At 44.4% G+C, this 27,074-nt stretch overlaps 1 protein-coding gene across 5 annotated transcripts in view; it reads right to left on the bottom strand.

Moving 5' to 3' along the window:
- Positions 1–27,074, bottom strand: part of LOC137427267 (uncharacterized) — a 141,593-nt gene that overhangs the window by 86,688 nt on the left and 27,831 nt on the right. For all 5 annotated transcript variants that reach the window (XM_078778484.1, XM_078778482.1, XM_078778483.1 and 2 more), the window contains exons 4-6: positions 8,018–8,077; positions 5,263–5,889; positions 4,505–5,053 (exon numbers count right to left, since the gene is read on the bottom strand). In XM_078778484.1, coding sequence (XP_078634610.1) covers positions 4,505–5,053; positions 5,263–5,889; positions 8,018–8,077 — 1,236 coding nt within the window. The remainder of the gene's footprint in view (positions 1–4,504; positions 5,054–5,262; positions 5,890–8,017; positions 8,078–27,074) is intronic.

The raw sequence follows: 27,074 nt of genomic DNA, 5'->3' as shown, positions 1-27,074 counted from the left end.
GTATGTTGAAATATGTTGAAAAAGTCAAAACTTTACATGGGATGTACTTACTTTTTCACGTGACTGTTTATAGATTTTAAGAAACAGGAAGTAAACAGGAAGAAACAGGAATGTATAAATATATATGGGTATATACACTTTATATATATATAGATTTATTTATTTATTCTTTTTACGGTGTAGCCCATAGGGCAAAGCTGTCTAGAACAGTGTTTGTCTGTCCGTATGTATGTCCCTCACATACGTAAACCAATCAGAGCTGAGGATCTGGTCACATGACAAGGGTCATGTGATGTGATTACATCTGTGATGTCATTACGGCATACGACAGCTGACTCCATGCACCACCATTTTGATTTATATGCCATTCAGGCCGAACATATCGTCGAACCACTCATATATCACAATCGCCATGATCTACCTTTAAGTTTTTCATTCAGTGTGAAAGACAAACAACCGATTTTTAAAATGACCATTAAATATTGAAAGCATCGGCGTTACAGGTCTTCCAACGACATGGTATGTATAGGCGTTCGCTTCATTCATGCTTCACCTTCAGGCCGCTTCGGACAAATTAGCCCAAGTTTCTTAATACAGTAGTATCGTTTTCGTAACAATAATAGTCATAATACTCATATAGTAAATATAATCGCAACACTGCAATCCCTTTGTCGGGACTGCAAGGTTGATGGATTTAAGCGGTGTATGGTTGGTTCATTGTTGACTCGAAACATATAGAATAAACTAGTGTCTCAATACAATCTCTTCATTTCCATGGTGACGGACAGATTAGAGACTTGCAGTACTTCAAAATAATTAAATATTTACATAATTTGCTAACTGGTATCTCCACCAAGTCTTACTATCCTCTTCAACGAAAGTATCAAACAAGCCCGGCTAGGCCGCTGTTAGACTTTCGGTCTTGTTTTACAAACAATGTTGTGACCAGTACATTATCAATCCTTCACTACCCTCAACCCAAGACGGTAGGGCACTTTTAAAGAGAGAATTGAAAGCAAATCCTTCAAACAGGTTTTAGAAGACAATGGTGTACAAAAAACAATCTCTCCAATAGAAAACCAATTTTTACAATGCATTTTAAAACGAGTAGCTCTGAAACTGAAAACCTGCAAAAACTAGCTCTGACACTAGTTACTAAAATTAGTGTTGCGGGTTCCTGTTTCCATTATTTGGCTTTTGATGACCTTAGCGAAAAAACAGTGTTTGGTCACTGCCGTGTAAGCTTTTGACGTCTCCATAATCGACCTCTCGATCACATTCATCTTTAGTAAAGTCGTTTCTCAAGTCTCAATAAATTTATAGTCTTAAGAAGTAGGACCTTGCCTTTTTCCTCATTCATGATGCGTTTTTTATTCAAAACCTATGGCCTCGTGAAAGAGCAAGATGACAGATGGCAAAAAGGGTAACATAAAGACGGTGGAGTGGTGGGGACACAAGCAGGTAGACAAAAGGTTGAAATTTCGCCTACGTTATTCAAAGCCGAGATTCCAGGAAAAGTCACAAAACTGCGCGTTAATGAAAACATCCATAAACTAAAGCCCTCCCCACCATCTCTGCATTGGGTTTGCCTGCAACTCTCTTATGTCTTGTCTACCTCTATCTGTTGTCTATCTCATGTGGTATGTCAAAAGGCCCAGGTGAGGATGTAGATAATTAATGAGCTCTGTTCGTTGGTTTCGCTAGAGCGTATGCTCAGTATTGAGGTAAGGTTGTTTTTTTAAAATTGTTGATTGATGGGTTGTTGTTGTTTTTTTCCTTTCCCTGTGCCACTATTTATACCTGGTGTTGGCTTAGCGGTTCGGGTGCCGGCTTGGGATCCTAGGATCCTGGGTTCGAATCCCGGTCGTCGATCGCTGAATTAACGCCAGGGGGGTTGACCCAGCCTGTCATCCTTCCGAGGTCGGCAAATTGAGTACCAGTTCACTGGTAATTCCCTGTGTGTCGCAAAAGGCGACTAACAGGGTTGGTGGCAGGAAGGGCACCCGGCTGTAAAACATTGCTTCAAAAAGGGGACCATGGTGCCCAAAAAGGCCAACCCCTGCTCTGCGGGGAAAATGGCCTCTAAAGGTGGTCTGCCAGTGCCACTATTTATACCTCAATAAATATACCTGTTGGCAGGGGTGAATTCCAGCTGTGGTGGCTGTTTCATTTGGTGTTTTAAAAGACCCATTGAGAGAATAATTGATTGCGGCCTCCACTCCGCATAGAAGACCGCGTCCTGTAACTTAGGGTGCTCGTCCTAATTAGATCAGAGTCACCTGATGTGTACCGGCGTGACGCTGGACCGTGTTGGACTCCCAACCTGTACGGTATCAGGCATTCAGATGCATATCCAACAGAGGAGCTTCCGAAACTGTCGACCATCAGGGTCGCTTTGAGATGACCCACCAGATTCAAACTGAGCAACTGGGAAAAGGCTGACTACAATTATATACTAGTGGGGTCACCCATGGGAATCCCACGGGCATGGACGTGTGTGACATTTGGACATCTTCATTTCAATGCTGCACATTCCGTTTTACAATATGGTTACTGGCAATTTAGCAGATTCACTGGGTCACACACGGGGGAGTGGGTCACAAACACACACAGGGGAGAGTGAGTCACACACACACACAGGGGAGAGTTGGTGACACACACACATGGGGGAGAGTGGGTCACACACACGGGGAGGGGGGGGGAGTTGGTCGCACACACACATGGGGGGGGGGGGCGGTGGGGGGGGAGTGGGTCACACACAGGGGAGTGGGTCACACACGGGGGAGTGGGTCACACACAGATGAGGGAGTGGGTCACACACACGGGGGGGGGGGCGGGGGGTGGGGGGGTCAGTGGGGAAACCGAGTCTAAAACCATCGATAAAAATGAAATCAGATAGTGAATTAGAGTCGAGATAAAGCCGTGAGAGGGTCTCAATGGTCTTTATGTTGTAGGCCTTTGAAAATGCATTTCGTTCTATAAACGGTAACTTTCATCGGATTTTATTCCCGTTTGTTTTCAACCAAGTTTAAAACCATGTTAACATTTTAAATATATCTCGGCATTTTCCCGTCTGTTATTTTAGGCGGTGTATGATATACCGTGCCACAAATTTCTAAAATGTCTCAGCAATTTCTCGTGTGTACGTGAATTTTCTCAATTATTTCTGAAACGGAGTCTTAAACCATCAATAAAAATGAAATCAGATGGTGAATTAGAGTCGAGATAAAGCTGTGAGAAAGTCTCAATGGTCTTTATATTATAGGCCTTTGAAAATGCATTTCGTTCTTTAAATGGTAACTTTCATTGAATTTTATTCACGTTTTTTTCAACAGTCTAAAACCATGTTAGTGATTGTGAAAAATGAAATGAGATATCGAATTAGAGTTGAAATAAAACTGTGAGAGAGAGAGAGAGCAAGACACCACCGGCCTAACAAAAGAGGCCTCAAAGCTATGCGAGTAAACAAAATGGTGGATATTTGTTTTTGGAGCCCCTCCCAGACCAGGTATAGCAACTCCCCCAGACAGACTCACAGAATCACCCATGGAGAATATTATATAGATCTATAAACTCCTTGCATGGTCTTCTAGCCAAAGAAGTTGCATAAAGCAACAATGTTCACAGAAGAAACATTGCTGTTGTTGTTCAATACACCTCCATCCAATCGATGTACAGTGGGCACATAAGGCTTGTTTACACCAGGTATTTGAGGCCACGAGGGACTGCAAGGCCAGATGAAGATATGTGCAAAACCAGTGCAATCGTTCATGGGCATTGAGTGGCGAGCGTCACCCGCTCAAATCTCAGGACCGTTGTGGGCAATTTGGGTGGCGTACAAATGACCATAAAACATATTCGTCACAGTGCCATCATCACGCTACTCTATTTTGGAGAGGAAAGAGAATAAATGACGGACATTACTGAGTCTGTGCAAGTAAAGAGTTTGGCTCGGTGCTGGAAAATCAGGGAAATGCAGTTATTGGTTTCGCTCTTATTGGACGGATCTGTACAGAGTCGGTTAATAACTACCGAGAAGGTGTTCAAAGTTCATTCCTGCACAACCTACCCTCCCTAATATCCACCAATATGGACTTCAAGTGGCACAAGAGACCAGAAGGCAAACAACAAATGCCCCCTGGGTAATGACAAGACAGACAACAATATTAATCTCCACAATAACGTACTGTGACCATTTGGTTTAAACCAGGCAAACAATTTGATTTGTTTTGTCTGGCAGACTTTAGGCAGCTTCCTGGTTCTGATGATTAGTACAGATTCGTAGCAAGGCTATTCTGGCAGACAGCACTATCTCGCTTAAGATCGGTCATTCGTCTCAAGGAGGAAAGGGCACATCAGCTTGATGTGAAAGAACTTTGTTGACTGCAGGACTCAATCAGAATCATGAGCTTAGAATTTCTTGTCACGTGCCAATCGCACATAGACCGAGAAGACTAGCAATGAGCAATGCCATAAACCTAAATACAGGAAGGTGGAACCTTACCTGGCCAACTAATGCAGTGCCAATATCATTTGAGTCGTTGGCACAAACACCATCGCCGTCACCATCTTCACCGAGGTCCTCAATGAAGACTCTCAGATCATGCCGCAGCTCCTTGAGGCCCGACACCAGGGTACCGATGGCATCGCCCTCGGTACCGATCAGGTTCTCGGACGCTTCGTTCGACAGTTGCCCGGCCATCGCCTCGAGACGCCTGGCCTCACGCCTGGCTCTCGTGAGGCGTGCATCATCACGACGGCGCTGATTGGCCAAAAGCAATGCTAATGCCTCAGGAATGTTTGAACCATCAAGGTTACCGCTACCATTCCCATGACCTTCGTTTTCGATCGTCGCATCACTTTCACCACCAATGGGACCTTCACGCTTCCGGTGAGGTGGTCGCGCCTCGTCATCGGTTATAATGACTACTGCCGAGCTTGCGTCGACCAGTGCAGGTTCAGAGCACATAGAGGTCTCGACTGCGTTTGTCGTGTCGCTGGAAGAAGATGGGCTTCCTGCAGCAGGACGTTTCTCATACTGCAGTTTCAGTACCTGTCAAACATGGACAACCATAGTCAGAGAGGCACGTCCATCACGTTATTGCTTCAACAAGTGTGCATCCTGCATTTTTATTAAATGGCCAATCATGCCAAAGAATACACAAACAGACAACACACACCTGGACAAAAGGTTAACGAATGAGATTATAGATTTACCCCAATGACATACAAGTTTAAAAAGAACCTTGAAAAGCCCATCACCTTTCCACTGAGTTCATTGATCTGGAGTCTGGCCGCCTTGAGCTCTTCCTGCAATCCAAAACTGGCAGCACTTTGTACAGCTTCTCCTGAAGCGCAGGTGTTGCCTTTCGACGAATCAACAGCCAGCTGCCTGTTTTTATCTTCCAACTCTGCCACAGTGCGTCTCAGCATCTCGGCTTCCTCCTCCACAAACTGCAGCTGTCGTCGAAGCTCAGACTGCGCTTCCGATTCCGATCCGACCGACATTGTTATGCCGGTCCCAGCACCGGTGCCTTCCGTGGCGTGCCCCATACCTGCGACGGATTCGTACTGCGCTCGTGCATCTTCTAATTCCGCCTTGATCCCACGGTTCTCCACCTCTAGCTCGACTATCTTGCGGCCCAGGCTGGTGGCTTCCTCCTCCACGAGCTTCAGACGCAGTCTTAGCTCGGCCTCGCGAGAGCTCGGTGGACCACCTGCCTCGCCGAAGACCCCACCGGAGTCCAGCTCGCCATAGAAAGCGTGGTATTTCTGCAGCTCGTGCTCCAAGCGATCTCGCTCCTTGCCCACCTTCGCAGTCTTTTTCCTCATCAGCATGGCTTCTTCTTTGGAAAACTGCAGCTGGCAGCGAAGATCTGCATTGTCCTCCTGCAACAAACCCGGTGACAAATGGGGAATAATGGCAATTTGAAATTGTGCAATTTCATGCAATTTGAAAGTCAACACTTAATATTTCCTTTTCATATCTTCGACTTTGTATTTTAGCCAAAACTCGTAGTTTACCAATCAGATCAAAGTAGTTTACATAAAATTTCCGACCATATCCGACGGAGCTCTCGGTTTTGAACAATGACGAATAACTATCCGACGACTTGATGAGGTCAGTTTGATGAGGTCCTTTTGGTATGTGGATCATAATGCAAAACTTATTGGGGTTCCGTAGCATGTTAGAACATTATATCAACTAGCAACGGTACCCGCCCTGTGGGCGGGGCTTCAATTGGGAGGCCCAAATGAAAAGGCAAAATATCAGAAATTGAAGGCTTTTTTATTTTAAACGATTCATATAAACATCCGTTGAATCATATCACATGCAAATCATCAAAATCTAAACAGTACATGGCGCCCATTTTGAAAAAAGATTGAATTCTGCAAAACGGAAGCAGCCGCTACACGTTGTTCTCAGTCACACGTTTATGTGTGAAGAGTGCGCGCCGAATCTGTAACACGGAAGCGGCCGCTACACCTGTTTCTCAGTCGCTTTGCACACGCTGCCGTGTTACTTCGGAGCCGCACGTTTATATAGGAAGAGTTCGTCAGGAGTCGATCTACTCTCTCCTGGTACGTAGAATAAACAGTATTTGTAGAATTTCAACAAAAGCCACATCACTGTTCATATCGGTAAACATTATTCCATCGTGTTTGGAAAAACTGGAAAAACAATATAGCCTATTTTACTCCCAGGGGTCCCAGGAATACCCACCCAAAATATCGTTGCGATCGGTTGAGCCGTTTTTGCGGTACCTTCGAACGGACAGACGGACATTTGGTGAATTATAGTAAGATGCAAATACCAAGTAGGATCATAGCTGTGGGAATAAAAACAAGGAGTTCGTAAATCTAGAAACACCTGCTCCATACAGGGGAAGTTGGGGGAAGTTGATTTTTTTTTTTTTTTCGATAACATCCAGTTTTGAGGTTATTCTGTCCAGCAGTGCAGGAGTGCATTGGCAGGTATGATAATTCACCCACTTCTTATGATAATTCCAAACTTTCACATAACAGTAAAAATCAAAGTTGTAAGTACCCAATGTGTTCCCATAAAAAAACCCAGAACACAAAAACCAAATTTAAACTCATTCCATCCTGCGGGTTAGGAGTGCGTACAAGTCATGTACATCGAGACCTGGGAGGACTCCATTCCACCTTCTTGAAACCTGTATATGGAGATGACAACCAACGACACTCACACAGCTGGACTGCGATTCAAACCCAGGTGAGACAAATCAGGGGCGAGTGTGCCACTTCTGCGTTATCTTACCAGCTGCTGAAGTACGATTACATCATATGATTGGAGGCAAATGGAAGTGGGATTACATTAGGAATCCCCAGTGGACGGAGGTAATGTATTCACCCTGTTTATCTGTCTGTGAGCAGGATATCTCAAAAAGTTATGGACGGATTAGGACGAAACTTGGTGGAGAGTTTGGGTGTGTGACGAGGACCAATTGATTCGATTTTGGTTCAGGTCCAAATCCGGGTCCGACCTATCAGTGGGATACAAAACATAAACTGTTCAGCCAGGCGAAGGTATGTGCGCTACTGAATGCTGTTGTAATTATTAGTGTGATGTGATTGGGTGGTGTGATTTGGGTAGTAGGGTACCGGTTTTTCAGCTACCTCAGGGAGTGATGGCTAAATGATGATGGGGCATGGGGATGGAGGTAGACGACTTTTGTGAAAGGTAGATGAGTTATCGCCGGCCAGCACCACAAACAAATTACAAACTCCTTCCCTAACCAACTTCTCGGAAGGCAATTGCAAACCACCCAGCATAACCATAACCAAGAGAAGGCTCCGTCAGTGCTGGTGTTCTGTAAATAATATGGTACGATGAGGATGATGACGGTGATACCTTAATCAGCAAAAGGCGCTTCAGTCTTTGCCAATCACACGTGATCCCCTAACGCCTACCTTGGTGGTATTTCCTACCTATTCATCACCATTTGCAACTTCACAAGTCTACCTGCACCTGCACATTTTGGGAAGCTCATACCTGCACAGGCAGTTTCTTGTCTGCCTTCGTCAGCTCCCTGCCGCGACGGCGCAATGAATTCTACGCACGGATGTGGGAGGGAAACAGATGCAGGTGATGGTTACTCGATTGAATGACAACATTTTGTAACAAGGACACAATCATCTAACAGAATGAATAGTTTCATTCATTTCTTTATTCGCACACATTTGAGGCATCTCTCTTTGGAGAAAAAGAAAGTCACAACGATTTGGCGACCACTTATTGTTGACCAATCAAAACGGACAAAAGCAGGAAGTGGAGTTTATGAGTCTGCAGAAATTATGAATGTGATAAATACAATTCCCACTCACCTGTTACTGGGTGGGTTGAGAAAAAGTTGGAACTATGGTATGCACAGAATATTTACCCTACACAGTCTTGAGAAGGACTTGGTGTGAGCCAACTCTTCTGTTTTTTGAAAGTTTTTTTTTCTTTGATCCAATATGGCTGCCAGATCATGTGACCAACGGCGTTATATTTATGAAACCATATTTCCCATGGGTGGTTGATCAATTAGTTAAAGTCTCGCATTGATCAGTTAAACGGTTTTAGAGAAGAGGATTTTCAAAGATTTTCTCTTAAATCCAACATGGCTGCCAGACCACATCACCGATGACATCATATATTTACATTCTCCAATTTAATTGTTGCGTAGATCGTGCACTCAAGAAATTTCAAAGCGATTGGAATAAGCATTGTACTTGTCGAATTATGACGTCATAATTAAGGCACCAATGATGTCATCGTTAACAACATGTATTCACCGTGCGGAGTTCTTTACAATGAGGCACATTTGAATTTTGCTTCCATGGAGCAGTTTTGGAGATAGAGGTGCAACGCTTTTCGGTTTTTCCAAGACGGTGCCTGTACTACGTGACCAATGACGTCATAATTATAAAAAATTATACATGAGGAGGTGGTCCTATAATGAAAATTCCGTGTCCATCGGACCAACAGTTGGAGAATTTTTTTTCATACTGATCGGATCAAGCGTTGTACTTATCGAATTATGACGTTATAACGAAGGCACCGATAACATCATCATTAACATATTGTTATGTCTGGCGTGTAGTGATATGTAGAGCAGATAGAGCTGCGTAGGTAACATGCTTCGAGGTGTCGCAGTAAGGAAAACTACCCTGTAATAAGTTCATGTGTAGGCGTTTTGTCGGTTAAGATGTATAATTGTGAATCTACCAGGAGGTTCGAGTGATAAGTAGTGTAGGGATTAAGGAGTAGCGCCCTTGTATGTCTCACCTGGTTAGCCAAACCTTTGCCCCTTTTGGCACTGCACACCACTTAGACATTAGTTAGGACCTTTAGTGCAACACTAAATAACGCCCTCCCCCCTGACATGACTTAGGAAGAAACCAGGCCAGGACACCGCCGATAATGGCCGCCGCCACCTACACCTCCAACAGGCCTATCCACCTTGAGTACCACGCCCAGGAGGGCTGTGCTCGTTTGGCGCGAATGGACGCGGGAGGCGCGAAGCGGGTCGACAGAGGGCGGGAAGTTATGAGGCACTGATTGGTTGGCAGCGCGCCAAGGCTGACGTCACGGGCCAGCAGATTTAACGAGTGCCGAACGCCATTTTGGGGCAGTTGAGACAGCAGTTGGATCAAGAGTCGTTCAGAGATCCCGAGTGAGTTACGCACGAGTTGAGCGGTTGCGCACTAGTGAGATTCCTGGCCCTGACAGTTTCGTGAGATCCCTGGTTGCGTTGGCTCGCAGATTCCAGTGAGATTCCAAACAGATTCCTGGAAGATTCCTGGAAGATTCACGGCCTGAGTTGGCCGTCCCGGTGAGATCCGAGTTGGCTTGTCGACCGTGTACGAGGGTCGACCTCGTGGTGATCGGTGCTCGGTGCTCGGTGCTTTGGAACTTGGAGTGAGGCATGGCGCGGGACGAAAGGAGCCGCGTGTTGGACGGCGGCCAGAGCCAACGACAAAGACCAGATAAGACCGAGTTGCGCGTTCACCAGTACATGACGTGTTCTTTTCGTTAATTCAGATTCCCTCGTTTGTATTTGATATCTGGTGTGCGGGATCCCGAATTAGGATATTTCATTACCGGCGCGTGCTTTTCCTGTCCTTGCTTTTCATCTATCTATAATTCCAGTAATCTCTGTGTGTTTGTTTGTACGTTTGTACGTTTGTACGTTTGTACGTTTGTTTGTCTGTGACCGCTGTTTCTCGACAACCACGGGTCCGATATACTTTAAACTTGCCAGGTATATTGCTGGGGACCCGAGGATGTGCCTTTTCAAGGTTTCATATTAATCGGACAATTACTTACCGAGCTATGTCCAAAAAACGATTCAACCAATCAGAGAGCAGCGAGCTATCGCGTGTGCCGAACGTGGCGGACACACTCTGCCTCGGATGGCACATTTGAGAGCGTATTCATTTATTTCACGTTTGCAAACTATGTTGGCGCTATGTTGGCGTTAAACGATGTTTTAAAACTAATTAAAACCCCGGGGGGATTGTCACTGTACTCGCAAGCCGTTCGCCGTTCGCTTTGGCGTTGCGAATGGACCAAAACATTTCATGAACCAAACCATTTCATGTAAATAGAGGGGGGGATATAATTTTAGATCTATATTATAATAGCCGTAGATGATTCTGTCTGTCTGTCTGTCTATCTGTTGGGTGTCTGTCCGGGGTGTGGCTTACTCGGTTTGCAGAGTAGCTCCACCCATAGCTCCACCCATTCTGGGAGTGGCTATAAACAAATATCCACCATTTTATTAACTCGCATAGCTTTGAGTCCTGTTTTGTAGGCCCGTGGTGTCTTGCTCTCCCCCAGTTTTATTTCAAATCAAATTCGATAAATCATTTCATTTTTCACAGTCGCTAACATAGTTTTAGACTCGGTTGAAAAAAAACGGGAAGAAAATCCGATGAAAGTTGCCGTTTATAGAACGAAATGAATTCTCAAAGGCCTGTAACTTCAAGGCCATTGAGTCTCTCTCACGCCTTTATCTCCAATCTAACTCACCATATGATTTCATTTTTATCGATGGTTTTACTTTTAGACTCGGTGTCAGCAATAATTGAGAACAATCCACACACGCGGGAAAATGCAGAGATATATTTTTTAAAATCGCGTCATGGTGTATCATACACCGCCCAACATGACACCGCCGGCAATGTGTCGATATATATTAAAAATTCGCTTTTGCTTTTCCGTTATGATATATTACTATTTCGTTTGATGATAGTCGTCACAAAAACGTCAACAATGATGCCGACATATATTTCTTCGTTTTTATTTCATTCAACATATTAGCCGGAAGTAAAATATGTTTCAGGAAATTACCGAGAGATATTTCTTCGTTTTTTTTATTAGTTATGTGCGCATACACTTTAAATAGGTTTATTTGAAATCTTTAATTTTCCACAATATAATTTACTTGCCATTTATCATTTGATGATTACGAGACAAATTCCTCTTGAGGATCGTGACAATTCATGCGTTGCGTGGAAACTTCCATTTCCAAAATGAATGAGACGATCGATGAAGAACGACTCGGTGTCACCAACGCGGGAAAATGCAGAGATATATTTTTTAAAATACACCATATCACCGCACAACACCGCCCAACAGCCAACAAGTATCATACACCGCCCAACAGCCAACGAGTATCATACACCGCCCAACATGACACAGACAGCAACATGTCGACATTATCGCTTTTTCTTTAAACCGAGTGAACCGAGCCGAAGCGAATACACCGCGTGAATTCACCGAGCGAATTTCAGCCAATTCCACCTATTTCTTCGTTTTTATTTTATTCGTTACCAGCAGAAGTACCCAGCGTTGCCGGGCGGGGGAGGGGGGAAGGGCACGTACACTTTAAACATGTATATACATGTGGGATGTGGGATATATACATGTGGGACATGTGTACGTGTGTGTACGTGTGTACGTGTGTGTGTGTGTGTGTGTGTGCGCGCGCGTGAATATGTGTGTGTGTGTATATATGTGTGTGTATGTGTATGTAGGCTAACCCCCGCTCTAGCAGGGAAAATGGCCTTAAAATGCATGTTGTTGTTGTATGTGTATATACATGTCTGTGTGTGTTTGTGTGTATATGTGTCTGTACGTGTGTGTGTGTGTGTCTGTTTTTGTGTGTGTGTGTGTGTGTGTGTGTGTGTGTGTGTGTGTGTGTGTGTGTGTGTGGAGATGTATATATGTGTATATATGTGTATATGTGGATACATATGTGTATACATATTTGCATATGTGCATATGTGTATATGTGTCTGTACGTGTGTGTGTGTGTGTGTGTGCATGTGTGTCGATGTACGTGTGTGTGTATGTGTATATGTGTGTGGGTGTATATGTGTGTGTGTGTGTATATGTAAACATGGGCCGGTGTGTGTGTAAAGTGTGAGGAGGTATTGGAGAGGAAAATGCAGAGATATATTTTTTTTAATCGCGCCATGATGATAAACGAAAATACACCGCCTAAAATAACAGTCGACATATATTTAAAATTCGCCATACACATCCATGCGGGAATCCCACGGGCATGGATGTGTGTGACATTTCGACATATTGAGTTACATGCTGCGCCTGCACATTCAGTTATATAAGATGGTTACTGGCAATTGATCACATCCACAAATGATGTAATCCACACAATGTACTTTACATAACGTTAATAGGAATACATGCCCGTGTAGATGGGAATGACATATAATTCACCGAAAACGTTGAAGCAACCGCATAATATTACGGTGATGTTTAACTCTGAGAATAGTTCTAAATTAAAAAAACTTTCTTCTGATATTTGTGATTTATTTCAAACAAACTGTATTTCCCAGCTACACGGGCATGTATTCCTATTAACGTTATGTAAAGTACATAAATTGTGTGGATTACATCATTTGTGGATGTGATCAATTACCAGTAACCATTTTATATAACTGAATGTGCAGGTGCAGCATCTAACTCAATATGTCGAAATGTCACACACGTCCATGCCCGTGGGATTCCCACGGGTGACCCCGCTAGTATAGATATAGTACGGGCATGCCCTAGTTTAATAAACCCTAATATTATTTGCTGTACATACTTGAATGCAGTTTTCCGAGTGATTAATTTAACAGATACAGTCACATGAAAAAGTAAGTGCACCCCATGTAAAGTTTTGACTTTTTCAACATATTTCAACATACAGCTATTTGATCTTCATTTCAACAATATTGATAGATAAAGGTGATATAATATAACAAATATCATGAAACATTTACATTTTGTAGTCCAATGTATCATTTAAATAAACATAAATGCAAATTTCGCTTGTGGAAAAAGTAAGTACACCCCAACATTTATCACCACTTCAAATACCTAAAATTAGAATCAGGTGCACCAGCTCAGGTGCAAATGATTAGAACATCGTTAGAGAGGATCTTGGAGGAACCTGTCTTATTTAAACCTCAGACATTTCGTTTGGTTTGCTCTTTGTTGTTGAAGTGTGCGGTGTCACCATGCCTAGATCAAAAGAGCTTGCTGAGGCCTTCAGAAAGAAGGTTATAGATGCCTACGAGTCTGGTAAGGGATTTAAAAGATCTCCAAACAATTTGAAATCAATCATTCGACTGTTTGGAAGATCATCTACAAGTGGAGAAGATTCCAAACAACTGCCAACTTGTTCAGGCCAGGCCGCCCCCGCAAGTTCAGCCCGAGAGCAGACCGCAAGATGCTGAAAGAAGTCCCGAAGAACCCCAGAATGTCATCACGGGACCTACAGGTAGCTCTTGCCACTGTTGATGTCAAAGTGCATGAGTCTACCATTAGAAAGAGGCTGCACAAATGTGATCTACATGGGAGGTGTGTCAGGAGAAAACCTTTGCTGTCCAGAAAGAACATCAGGGCAAGACTAAAGTTTGCCAATGAACACCTAGGCAAAGACCAGCACTTCTGGAACAATGTGCTCTGGACAGATGAGTCAAAGGTAGAGCTATTTGGCCACAGTACCAGAAGACATGTTTGGCGAAAACCAAAGACAGCATTTGACCACAAGAACCTGATACCAACTGTAAAGCATGGTGGTGGAAATATTATGGTTTGGGGAAGCTTTGCTGCATCAGGGCCTGGGCAGCTCACCATCATAGAATCCACTATGAATTCTTCATTGTACCAGAGGGTGCTTGAGGATAATGTGAGGCCATCTGTCGGAAAGTTGAAGCTCAACCGAAGGTGGACCTTGCAACATGACAATGACCCTAAACATACCAGTAAATCCACCAAGGAATGGCTGAAAAGAAAGCAATGGAGGATTCTGGAATGGCCAAGTCAAAGCCCGGATCTAAATCCCATCGAGATGTTTTGGGGGGATTTGAAACGAGCTGTGCATGCAAGAAACCCCTCAAACATCGCACAGTTGAAAGAATTCTGCATGGAGGAGTGGGCAAAAATTTCTCCCAGTCGATGTCAGAGACTGGTAGACAGTTATAAGAAACGCCTACTTGAGGTCGTTTCTGCCAAAGGGGGCAATACCACCGATTAGAGCCAAGGGTGTACTTACTTTTTCCACATGCGAAATTTGCATTTATGTTTATTTAAATTATACAATGGACTACAAAATGTAAATGTTTCATGATATTTGTTATATTATATCACCTTTATCTCTCAATATTGTTGAAATGAAGATCAAATAGCTGTATGTTGAAATATGTTGAAAAAGTCAAAACTTTACATGGGGTGTACTTACTTTTTCATGTGACTGCAAGACTGCAAGGGATCTCGCCGCTCCCCTCCATCCGCGCGCTTGGGGTAGCTTTTGGTTTTGGAATCCGCCATTGAGTTTTCGCCTCAGGGGTTAAGGCCTTCGCGATCGGCATCCGCCACCGCCTGATATTAATCAAAGGCGGTTGCGCGACAATATCTTATTCCCCACGGCGAGTACTTGACAATGAGTGGTTTTGGAGATATAGAGGTGCAACGTTTTTCCAAAATGGCATCTGTACCACGTGACGTATTACGTCATAATTATCACTATAAATTCTACATGAGTAGAGGCATGCTCCGGTGAAACTTTCGTGTCAATCAGACCAACGGTTGCCAAGAAAAGGAATTTTTCAAATGCAGACGGGCCGATCGCTTAACCCCGTTTTTTGCTTCACGAGCACGGGGTAACAAACGTCCACTGGGGAAATGGTGCGTGTGTGTGTGTGCGTGTGTGTGTGTGTGTGTGTGTGTGTGTCTATGTGTGTGTGTGTGTGTGTGTGTGTGTGTGTGTGTGTGTGTGTGTGTGTGTGTGTGTGTGTGTGTGTGTGTGTGTGTGTCCACCTTCATAAGGCTAGGTTTTAACGGCTTTGAGTACTGCTTTAGGAGGGATTTGAGTGGGGGGGAGGGTGAGGGGGGGTTTAAGGGGCAATCTTTGAACACGACTGTGTGTCCACCGATTAAAAGACCTAAAAGACCTCAAGGACCCAGAAGACCCCAAAGACCCAATGGACCCCAAACACTCAAAATACCCAAAGACCCAAAATACCATGTAGACTGTTAAAGACACAAAAGATAATGAAGACCTAGAAGACCCCAAGGACTCTGAAGATCCAAAATACCCCAAAGACCCCAAATTCCCCAAAGACCAAAAGGACCCCAAACACTCAAAAGACTGAAAAGACCATGAAGACCCAAAAGACCACAAGGATCCAAAAGACCATGAAGATCCAAAAGACCCAAACAACCCCAAGGACCCAAATGATAAAAAGGACACAAAAGACCCCAAGGACTCAGAAGAACCCCAAGTACTCTGAAGATCCAAAATACCCCAAAGACCAAAAAGACCCAATGAACGCCAAACACCCAAAATACCCCAAAGACCCAAAATACCCCAAAGACCCAAAATATGCCAAAGACCCAAAAGACTGAAAAGACCCAATGGACCCCAAAGACCCAAAATTTTGGTAAGACCCAAAATACCTCAAGGACCCAGAAGACCCAATAGACCCCAAACACCCAAGATACCTGAAGACTCAAAAGACCCCAAGGACCCAGAAGACCCCATGGACCCCAAACACTCAAAATACCCAAAGACCCAAAATACCCTGTAGACTGTTAAAGACACAAAAGATAATGAAGACCTAGAAGACCCCAAGGACCCAGAAGACACCAAGGACTTTGAAGACCCAAAATACCCCAAACACCCAAAATACCCCAAAGACCCAAAAGGCTGAAAAGACCCTGAAGACCCAATGGACCCCAAAGACCCTGAAGATCCAAAAGACCCTGAGGATCCAAAAGACCCAAACAACCCCAAGGACCCAAATGACAAATAGGACCCAAAATACCCCAATTAATCAGAAGACCCCAAGGACTCTGAAGACCCAAAATACCCCCAAAGACCCAAAAGACTGAAAAGATCCTAGAGACCCAATGGACCCAAAGACCCACAATACCCCAAAGACCCAAAGACCCAAACAACCCCAAAGACCCAAACAACCCCAAGGACCCAAATGACAAAGAGGACCCAAAAGACCCCAATGACTCAGAAGACCCCCAAGGACTCTGAAAATCCAAAATACCCCGAAGAGCCAAAAGACCAAAAAGACCCAATGGGCCCCAAACACCCAAAATACCCCAAAGACCTAAAATATGCTGAAAACCCAAAAGACTGAAAAGACCCTAAAGACCCAAATGGACCCCAAATACCCCAAATTTTGGTAAGACCCACAGACCCAAAAGACCTTAAGATCTCAAGGACCCAGAAGACCCCGAAGACCAAATAGACCCTAAACACCCAAAATACCCAACGACCCAAAATACCCTGTGGACTGTTAAAGAACCAAAATACCACAAAGACACAAAAGACCCCCAAAGACCCTTAAATACCAAAAATACCATGAACATCAAAAAGACCCTGAAGACCCCCAAAAAAACCCAAACACCCTTAATTATCCAAAAGACCCAAAATACCCAAAATATACAAAAGACCCCAAAGACCCTTAAATATCCAGAAGACCCAAAATACCCCAAAGACCCTTAAATATCCAGAAGACCCAAAATACCCCAAAGACCACAAGACCCTTAAAGACCCAAAGGACAACAAAAACCCAAAAAGGCCCTGAAGACCCAAAATTCCCCAAAGACCCATAAAGACACCAAAGACCCATAAAGACACCAAAGACCCCAATACCCTTAGAAACCCATAAAGACCCCAAATACCCAAAACACTGAAAAGACCCCAAGACCATTAAATATCCAAAAGACCACCAAGACCCAAAAGACCCCAAAGACCCAAAATACCCCAAAGACCCAAAAGACCCTGAAGAACCAAAGACCCCAAAGACCCTTAAACACCCAGAAGACCCAAAAGACCATGAAAACTAAAAATACCCCAAAGATCCAAAAGACACAGAAGACCCTTAAATACCTCAAGGACCCAAAATATCTCAAAGACCCTTAAAGACCCAGAAGACCGAAAAGACCCAGAAGACCGAAAAGACCCAGAAGACCGAAAATACCCCAAAGATCGAAAAGACCCAAAAACCCAAAAAGACCCCAGAGACCCAAAATATCCCAAAGACCCCCAAAAAATTGAAAAGACCCAGAAGACCAAAAAGTCCCTGAAAACCCAAAATACCCCGAAGACCCTTAACGACCCCACAGAACCAAACAATCCAAAACACCAAAAATACTATTAAAGACCCTGAAGACCCAGTGGAACCCAAAGACCCAAATTACCCCAAAGACCCAAAATACCTAGATGATTGAAAAGACCCGAGGACCCCAACGAGGCAGAGGACCCAAAGGACTCAAATGACCCAAAAGACCCTGAGGACCCATATGACCCCGAAGACCCAAATGAACCAGAATATCCCAAGGAGGCAAAGGAGCTTGAGCACCCAAAAGACCCAAATTAACCAGAGGACCCAAAAGACCCTTAGGACTCTGAAGCCCCAAAAGAAGAGTAATTATGTCTCTTACATTGTAATTGTAGACGGTGGCTTGCAAACCGAGCCTCAAGGTCGGTGTATGGAAGCGTTTTTTTTAAATCACAATAAATACACCGCGTAAGGAGGTGACGTTCGCTAAACAAAGTGCGCAGAGTAAAACGAGTGTTCATTTACGTCTGTAGGATGTCTAATAAATAAAGATGATATAAGCACACCTGACACAAGGCCCAGACTTCACGCCGCTGTACCGTCAAAAACTGTTCCAGCCCGTCATTTTTGATGGGCTTTATACTCGTAGAATAATAAAAATGGTAAATTGTTTGATGGCTAATAATCGATTTACTTTGTTGAAAAACTGATAATCGATTTACTTGGAACAAACATTTGTGTCCGTTTAATCATAAAAATGCCCGTTTTAAAAGCATGCCTTTCCGGGAATGAAGAATGTGAGCTTAATGTAGTGGCACATTGACATTCCTAAAGGGAACCGGTATTTAGGAGTAAATATAAATATGAGTTTCCTTATCTCCGACAGCAAGTTGCACAAGCAAGTTGTTGAACATTCCCTGACCCGGTCTTCCCTCCTCCCAGGGCTTCATGCACAGCTGCTTCTTCCTCCTGGCACTCGTGCCAAAGCAACAGTGCTCAGATCTTACACTCTCCTCATCCTCTCCCTGCGTTTATTCTTCGTCGCCATTTTGTTTTCCGACAATCGTGTCTGAAAATATAACGTCGGACAGTCGGGTAGTGCGTGGCAATCTTCGACAAAACAAGATTGTACGCGATACGACGAAGACCATCTTATTTCGTGCAGCGGCACTGAAGCTCTCGGTATCTCTGGCATTTCATATCAGTCAACACACAAGGCCTGCTCCTTCCTCACCGCTTAGTAATTCTGTGAGAGACAGATGAGAGATGTGAGTTTAGTAATTCCATGAGAGATTCCGTTTGGTAATTCTTGGAGAGGGACCGATGGTTAGTCTTCTCAGACATCTGGAGTACAGGAAATCTTTTTGCAAATGGTGCAGCCACAGCAACTTGAAGACATAACAAATGCATCAAATGGCCTCCATGTTCTCCAGCAGCTAAGGGGACATTTATTTATTGCGTACGCTTGGAGATAAAGGGCTGAGTTGAGAAAAGAAAGAGAAGGGGGAATGAAATCGTGTTTCTAACCCTAACCCTAACCTAACCCAAACTAACCCTAACCCTAACCCTAACAACCCTAGCCCTAACAACTCAGGAAGGTCAGGGAGTATGGAGTATGAGTTTGGGATGGAAGAGAAAAATTGTGTGAAGATCAGAGAAATAAGGGGACGGGATGCAGAACCTGGGAAAGCAGGGCTTCAAAAATTCTGCTGCATGTGCATACATAATATGTAGATTGTCCAAAGGGAAATGTGTTTTTGTTCATGACATGGAAAACGTGGCACTGTTCCATGGGTACCACCCAGAACAGCCGCATATACAGTTGTTTTCTGTGAGATTCTTAATGCTTGGGCAATGAAAGAGAGACCGGCTTTGGGAGGCAAGGCAGCTGCACAGATGCGATAATGGCAGTTGGGACAGATCGACACTGAGATACGACAAGTGGAGGACGGAGAGGAGTCTGTGAGACGCCGGCAACGAAGGGAAAGTGAAATCAGAGGAGGGAGCGTGAGGAGGACCGAGTTTAGAGTCTGTGGCCAGAAGTTGGAAAAAGTTGGCAGTGATGGAGATGCGTCGTACATCCGCAACCCTCCACAGGAAATGCTGCTTGGGAAGATAGCATGTCATGTGTGGCTTGAGGCATCATCTAAATCTGACTCAGGAACATTATTTATATTCACCAATATTTTCCTGTTGAACACACTCAGCGTGTTAGTAACCGAGTTACAAAACAGGAAAGCGCTTCGGTTTCAGGAAGCCAATTAGAATCATGCCAAACTAGTCTTGTAACGCACCCTCGAGGTGATGCACACTCACTCTGAGCTTCCTGGCCTGGGTTTGAATATCGGCCAAGCTATAAACTCTCATCCTGGTGTTTCAGAGGCAGAGCGAGGCGACAATGCATGAACATGGTGTCCCGTTCACCAGCCTTAGTTGGTTGAACTTGATGATCCCATGGTGTCCTTCACAAGGATTCCTGCCTTGACATTCACTAAGGCAACGGCAAACCACCTAGCATAACCCCTGCCAAGAAACTGCTTCGACAGCATCAATGCTCTGGAAGAGTCTGCTACATATCATGATCGTCATTATTAAATTACATGAGAATAATCCATGAAGTTCTGCGAGAAAATTGTTATGTTGGAGTTCAATAAATTGTATCAGATTCAAGAATTCCCAAGTCAATGGTGCACACCACTCCATCATGAGGACATCAGGAAAAGTCAGGCATTGTGAATTGTTAGGAGATTGGGGAGGTTTGGGAGGTAGTGGAAATAATAACTTTTGGAAAATGTTAAAGGGGACCAGGTCTTCATCCCAAAAGCAACATTGATTGCTCGAGGTGTTTCAGAAAAATGTCGGAATAACATTGGAATCTTTCCTGCCCCAAGAGGCTCCACGAGCTTCAATATCGAAAGGAAACTACGAACAGTTCTGTCAATGAGCGAACAACTCTTTAAAGTAAGAGGTCTGGGAACCGATTGAAAAATAATATCAATACCATCTCATTGCTTACCTGATATACCTGGGAATTTCAGGATTTTCAAGTCCTGTTTGTTTTCCTTCAGGATTTCAAGCAATTGCATCTTGCACCAAGTGAAGTGACAATGCTTCAGCAAAGAGGATGCGTGGACTCATCAAATTGCTCATGATGCAAAAACCACTTCTGTCAAGGCTGGAGTACCCCAAGGCAGAGTTCTGGGCCGAGTCCTATTCCTGATCTTCATCGATGGAGAAAATCCTCTTTATATATTGGCTGATGACTCCACCCTCTGCCGTGACACCCCTCATCCTTCAGAAACGCAAGCCGTAACCTCTTCCCTCTCTTCAGACCTTGAAATAAAAATCACAAACTGGTCAAACACCAAGAATATGTCTTTAAAACCTGACAAATGTCACACTATATCTCCAAAAGAACCGTCTGGCAAACACGTCTATCTACTTTCTTAACAATCCTCTTGAGGAAGTTCAGTCATTCAAACACTTGGGTCTCACTATCAGCCATGATCTTTGTTGGGTGAACCGCATTTCAATGTAGGCCTCCAAAACCAGATTCTGACTGGGCTTCCTCCATTGTGCAAAGTCCTTCCTTGGCACACCTGAACTCCTATCCACTTACAAGGCCTTCATCCACAGTTTGATGGAGTACTGCTCTCCCACTCTGGGCTGGCTCCCCTTCCTTACATCCTACTTAGCCTGACACCCTGGAAACCAAGGCCTTCAAGATCATTTGGTCTCTCCCACGAAGAAGCTGAGTTTATGGGCCAACACTTCGCCATCACAGACAGGTCGGTGGTCTCTGTCCTCTACTGCCTCCTTTATGGTCTTGCATCCTCTGCTCTTTCTGTGCTTTGTCATCCCCCTTCTCCCCACACCCCTATGTTTCTGCAAAGCTTACACAGCCCACCGTCTCATGAAACTACCAAAGTCCAGGATCACTGCTCGCCTCCACTAATTCGTTCCTCTTTTTCCACAACTGTGAAATCAACTTCCACATACTCTTCAATCTGTTTCTTCCCTCCAGGTCTACAAGACAGCTGTTCACCACCATCTCCGATCGTCCCCAATCCAAAAACATCATCGTTTTCTACCCTCATTAACCCCACCCAAATCCCTCCTCCTTCAAATTTTACAGTTTTCCCTCCTTGGAGTTTCCTTCTGTGTCCATCTTGTCTACCCCATGGATGCTCTGTGTCCAACTTGTCCATCCCATACATGCATGTTTTCCATCCTGTTTTGACTGTTACGTCCTGATCCATTCAGTATAGTAGCTCCTCCACGAGCCTCGACGATGTATATCAATAAATAAATTAATGCACCAAGAAATCCACCAGGAATCTTAAAAAGAAAAGATGACAAATTCACCATGAGCTTATGGTGTCGACTGGGGCCACATGAACCAAACCAGGAAAAGGGTTTTGTACTCGGGCGATTCATCAATGTGTGTGTGTGTGTCGTCCCTCGGATGGGTGTTAAAGTAGGCATCCCGTCTGTAGGCATTAATTGATGGACGATAAAGATCCCATGGTCTCCTTTGCAAAGACTAGCCGAGCTATGACTGGGATAGTGGCCAAATTACAATATATATAGATTAAAAGCATTGGGATTCTCTTGCATGTGCTACTTGTGAATGTCTGCAGCTGTGGAGGAACCCTGGTAGGGTTTGAAACAGCAAAGGCCTTATATTGTGTAGCTTTTCTTGGTTGCTTTATGCAGCTGTCTTTGGATAGAAGAGCAGGGGTATTAATATATACACAAAGAATTAAGTTAAGCACCCCCCCGTTTTTTTACAACCTCGCACATTACAAGTTTGTTGTCGTCAAAACAGTGTAATATACCCATGATATTGCTATATTTTCTGGAGAAGTGATATTATGGTCACATAAAAACATAACAATCATGCCGTTTTCAATATTTTATTCTGAATAATTTAAGGTGAAATTTTTTGGGAATTTTAGGCATATTTTCACCTCAATTTAAGTATGGAGCTATAGGTCCATCACGGACAGTGTGGATGACGTTTATGTTTTCTAACGTACAGTCATTGTTCTGAGAAGACCTCTAGCGATCTTTGCGTCAATAACGTGTGTAGGACCCACGTGATCGGATGGAGCAAGGTGCTGTGACAACCATCCCCTGGCCTGCGTACAGTCCTGACCTGAACCCCCTCGAGCACGTTTGGGACATGTTGGGACGACAAATTGCGAAGATGGTCCCTCCAATAGCCAATCTGGATGAATTGGAACGTGCATTACATCGGGAATGGAACAACCTGCCACAGCAACGCATACGACGGCTTACAGGGTCTATGAGACGTAGGGTTGAGTCAGTGATCCGATCACGTGGGTCCTACACACGTTATTGACGCAAAGATCGCTAGAGGTCTTCTCAGAACAATGACTGTACGTTAGAAAACATAAACGTCATCCACACTGTCCGTGATGGACCTATAGCTCCATACTTAAATTGAGGTGAAAATATGCCTAAAATTCCCAAAAAATTTCACCTTAAATTATTCAGAATAAAATATTGAAAACGGCATGATTGTTATGTTTTTATGTGACCATAATATCACTTCTCCAGAAAATATAGCAATATCATGGGTATATTACACTGTTTTGACGACAACAAACTTGTAATGTGCGAGGTTGTAAAAAAACGGGGGGGTGCTTAACTTAATTCTTTGTGTATATATATATATATATATATATATATATATATATATATATATATATATATATATATATATATGTATGTATGTATATATATATATATATATATATATATATATATATATATATATATATATATATATATATATATATATGTATGTATGATTTTGTAATATATAAGTTGGAACCAGTCGGATATGAAATGTCCGTCTACTTGCAAGTATTTTGAGTTACGCAGGGGCATGCCAGTGGTCGGTTTGAAGCATTGCCTTGGTAACCGACGGAACTTCACAAGTGAATGAAAGCACAAGCCGGAGATGAGGAATTTCAAACTGGAAACAAAAGCAGATTGAAAAGCAGCCGTTGGTGATGTAATCAGAGGCGTGACCCTAAAGAACCTTTCTGCATTCCTCAGAGCTGTGTCATCGGTGCAAGGAGACCACATTTTCCTGCATTCTTTGATCTTCCATTTGCTCAGCTCAACTCCTTACGCTCGTCCTTCTCTCTGCTTCCTATAACCGGGCTGGCAGGATAGCGAAGATGTCTGCACATAGACATCTGAGCTGGCAGGATAGCCAAGATGTCTGCACATAGACATCTGAGCTGGCAGGATAGCCAAGATGTCTGCACATAGACATCTGAGCTGGCAGGATAGACAAGAGGTCTGCACATAGACATCTGAGCTGGCAGGATAGCGAAGATGTCTGCACATAGACATCTGAGCTGTCTGCATTCAAATCTCCACCCAGCTACAGGAAGGGCGATTCATCGAGTAGTTAAAGTTGTTAGGGTTGTTAGGGTTATGGTTAGGGTTAGGGTTAGGGTTATGGTTGTTAGGGTTATGGTTAGGGTTAGGGTTAGGGTTAGGGTTATGGTTATGGTTAGGTTTCGGTCCCTCGAACGGATGTGATGGATGTTAAACTGGGCGTCCTGTCTGCCAGCATTCCTTGTTGGACGTTAAAGATCCCAGAGGGTGTCCTTCGAGAAGAAGAGGCGGGTTATCCATGGCTCCCTGGCCCAATTATAAATCATGGCCAAAATGTGCAGGGGCATTGCAGAAGTGGCACAGCCGTGCCTCAGTAATGATGCAACCAGAAGGCAGAATTCAGAATTTAATCCCAGTCCAATATGCATTTGCCAACAACAACTTCCTATAAGATTATTTTTCCCCCTCTCACAGCGCCAAGGTTTGCGGCTCCAAAGGGAGAGACCATGTGCAGAAGAAGTGAAAATGGATGCAGGAAAAGGCCCTTTGGTTGATTCTGCTTGTTAATGTCCCTCAGGTAAACCTTAAGCTGGGTGTCCCTCAGGTAGACCTTAAGCTGGGTGTCCCTCAGGTAGATGTTAAGCTCGGTGTCCCTCAGGTAGACGTTAAGCTCGGTGTCCCTCAGGTAGACGTTAAGCTGGGTTTCCTTCCCTCAGGTAGACCTTAAGCGGGGTGTCCCTCAGGTAGACCTTAAGCTGGGTGTCCCTCAGGTAGACCTTAAGCTGGGTGTCCCTCAGATAGGCGTTAAGCTGGGTGTCCCTCAGTTAGACGTTAAGCTGGGTTTCCTTCCCTCAGGTGTACCTTCAGCTGGATTTCCGTCCCTCAGGTGTACGTTAAGCTGGGTTTCCCATCTGATAGCTGCCTTGGTGGATGCTAGAGATCCCACAGTGTCCTTTGCAAAGAGTAGGTTGTTTAGCACTGGCATCTAAACAAATTCCACAATTCCTGCACCGATTACTGCTGGGGAGGCAAAGGAAAACCACCTAGTGTAATCCGTCGTCAATGAGGTGCTTTGGCAGCACCGAACCTCCAGGTAGAGGATGAGAGAAAGAAAGAAAGAAAGGGAGAAGCGCAGACTAGAATAGAGTAAGAGGGAGGGAGAGAACAATGATGATTCATACACAGTGTTGATTCTCGATTCAAGAACAACAACAACAACAACAACAACAACAACAAAAACTTCATCGAGGGAAACACAATCACCCAAAGAACCATCATCCAAGTGAAATACCTGGAGTTTCTTTATCACAAGCTCAGTCATGCGTGTTATTTGCCTTCCACCATGAAGTTACTGTCGAACTGATTTATACGCTGTGCACAATGGTTTCCCTCAGTAAGGACAAAGAAATGTCACAGACAAGCACACACAGGTGTCCATGAAATGAAAGTGCACTTTTGAGAGCAAATTCAGTAATCGGGCAACCTGGATGGTACTTGTGCCTTTTTCCTTAAAGTTACGCAAATAGCAACGCTAGCCCATCATGTCACACCCCGCAAGCCCATCATCTCACATCTGATAGCCCATCATCTCACATCCGCTAGCCCATCATGTCACATCTGCAAGCCAATCATCTGACAGCCACTAGCCCATCATCTCACATCCGCTAGCCCATCATGTCACATCCGCTAGCCCATCATGTCACATCCACAAGCCAATCATCTCACATATGCTAGCCCATCATCTCACATACGCTAGCACATCACCTCACATCCGCTAGCCCATCATGTCACATCTGCAAGCCAATCATCTGACAGCCACTAGCCCATCATCTCACATCTGCTAGCCCATCATGTCACATCCGCTAGCCCATCATGTCACATCCACAAGCCAATCTTCTCACATCTGCTAGCCCATAATCTCACATCCGCTAGCCCATCATCTCATACACTAGCCCATCATGTCACATCCACAAGCCAATCATCTCACATCTGCTAGCCCATCATCTCACATCTGCTAGCCCATCATCTCACATCTGCTAGCCCATCATCTCACATCTGCTAGCCCATCATGTCAGATCTGCAAGCCAATCATCTGACATCCACTAACCCATCATCTCACATCCACCAGCCCATCATCTCATATCTGCCAGCCCATCATCTCACATCAACTAACCCATCATATCACATCTGCCAGCCCACCATCTCACATCTGCTAGCCCATCATCTCTCATCCGCTAACCCATCATCTCACATCCGCTAGCCCATCATCTCACATCCGCTAGCCCATCATCTCACATCCGCTACCCACCATGTCACATCCGCAAGCCAATCATCTCACATCTGCTAGCCCATCATCGTGCATCTGCTGGCCCATCATCTTACATCTGCTAGCCCATCATCTCACATCCGCTAACCCATCTCACATCCGCTAGTCCATCATGTCACATCTGCTAGCCCATCATGTCACATCTGCAAGCCAATCATCTCGCATACGCTAGCCCATCATCTAACATCCACAAGCCCATCATGTCACATCCACAAGCCAACCATCTCATCTGCTAGCCCATCCTCTCACATCTGCTAGCCCATCATCTCACATCCGCTAGCCCATCATGTCACATTGTCACATATATGCAAGCCAATCATCTGATATCCACTAGCCCATCCTCACATCCACTAGCCCATCATGTCACATCTGCTAGACCATCATGTCACATCTGCTAGCCCATCGTGTCACATCCGCTAGCCCATTGTCTCACATCCACCAGCCCATCACGTCAATCCGCTAGCCCATCATCTCACATCCACCAGCCCATCATCTCACATCTGCTAGCCCATCATCTCACATCCGCAAGCCAACCATCTCACATCTGCTAGCCCATCATCTCACATCCGCTAGCCCATCATGTCACATAGGCAAGCAAATCATCTGATATCCACTAGCCCATCCTCTCACACCCACTAGCCCATCATCTCACATCTGCTAGCCCATAATCTCACATCTGCTAGCCCATCATCTCATATCCACTAGCCCATCATCTCACATCTGCTAGTCCATCATCTCACATCCGCTAGCCCATCATCTCACATCC

Source organism: Myxine glutinosa, chromosome 5, assembly GCF_964187855.1.
Source record: "Myxine glutinosa chromosome 5, kmMyxGlut1.1, whole genome shotgun sequence".
NCBI classification, from domain to species: domain Eukaryota; kingdom Metazoa; phylum Chordata; class Myxini; order Myxiniformes; family Myxinidae; genus Myxine; species Myxine glutinosa.
The sequence above is the reverse complement of the archived record's forward strand: the minus strand, read 5'-3'. Positions and strand labels throughout refer to the sequence as shown.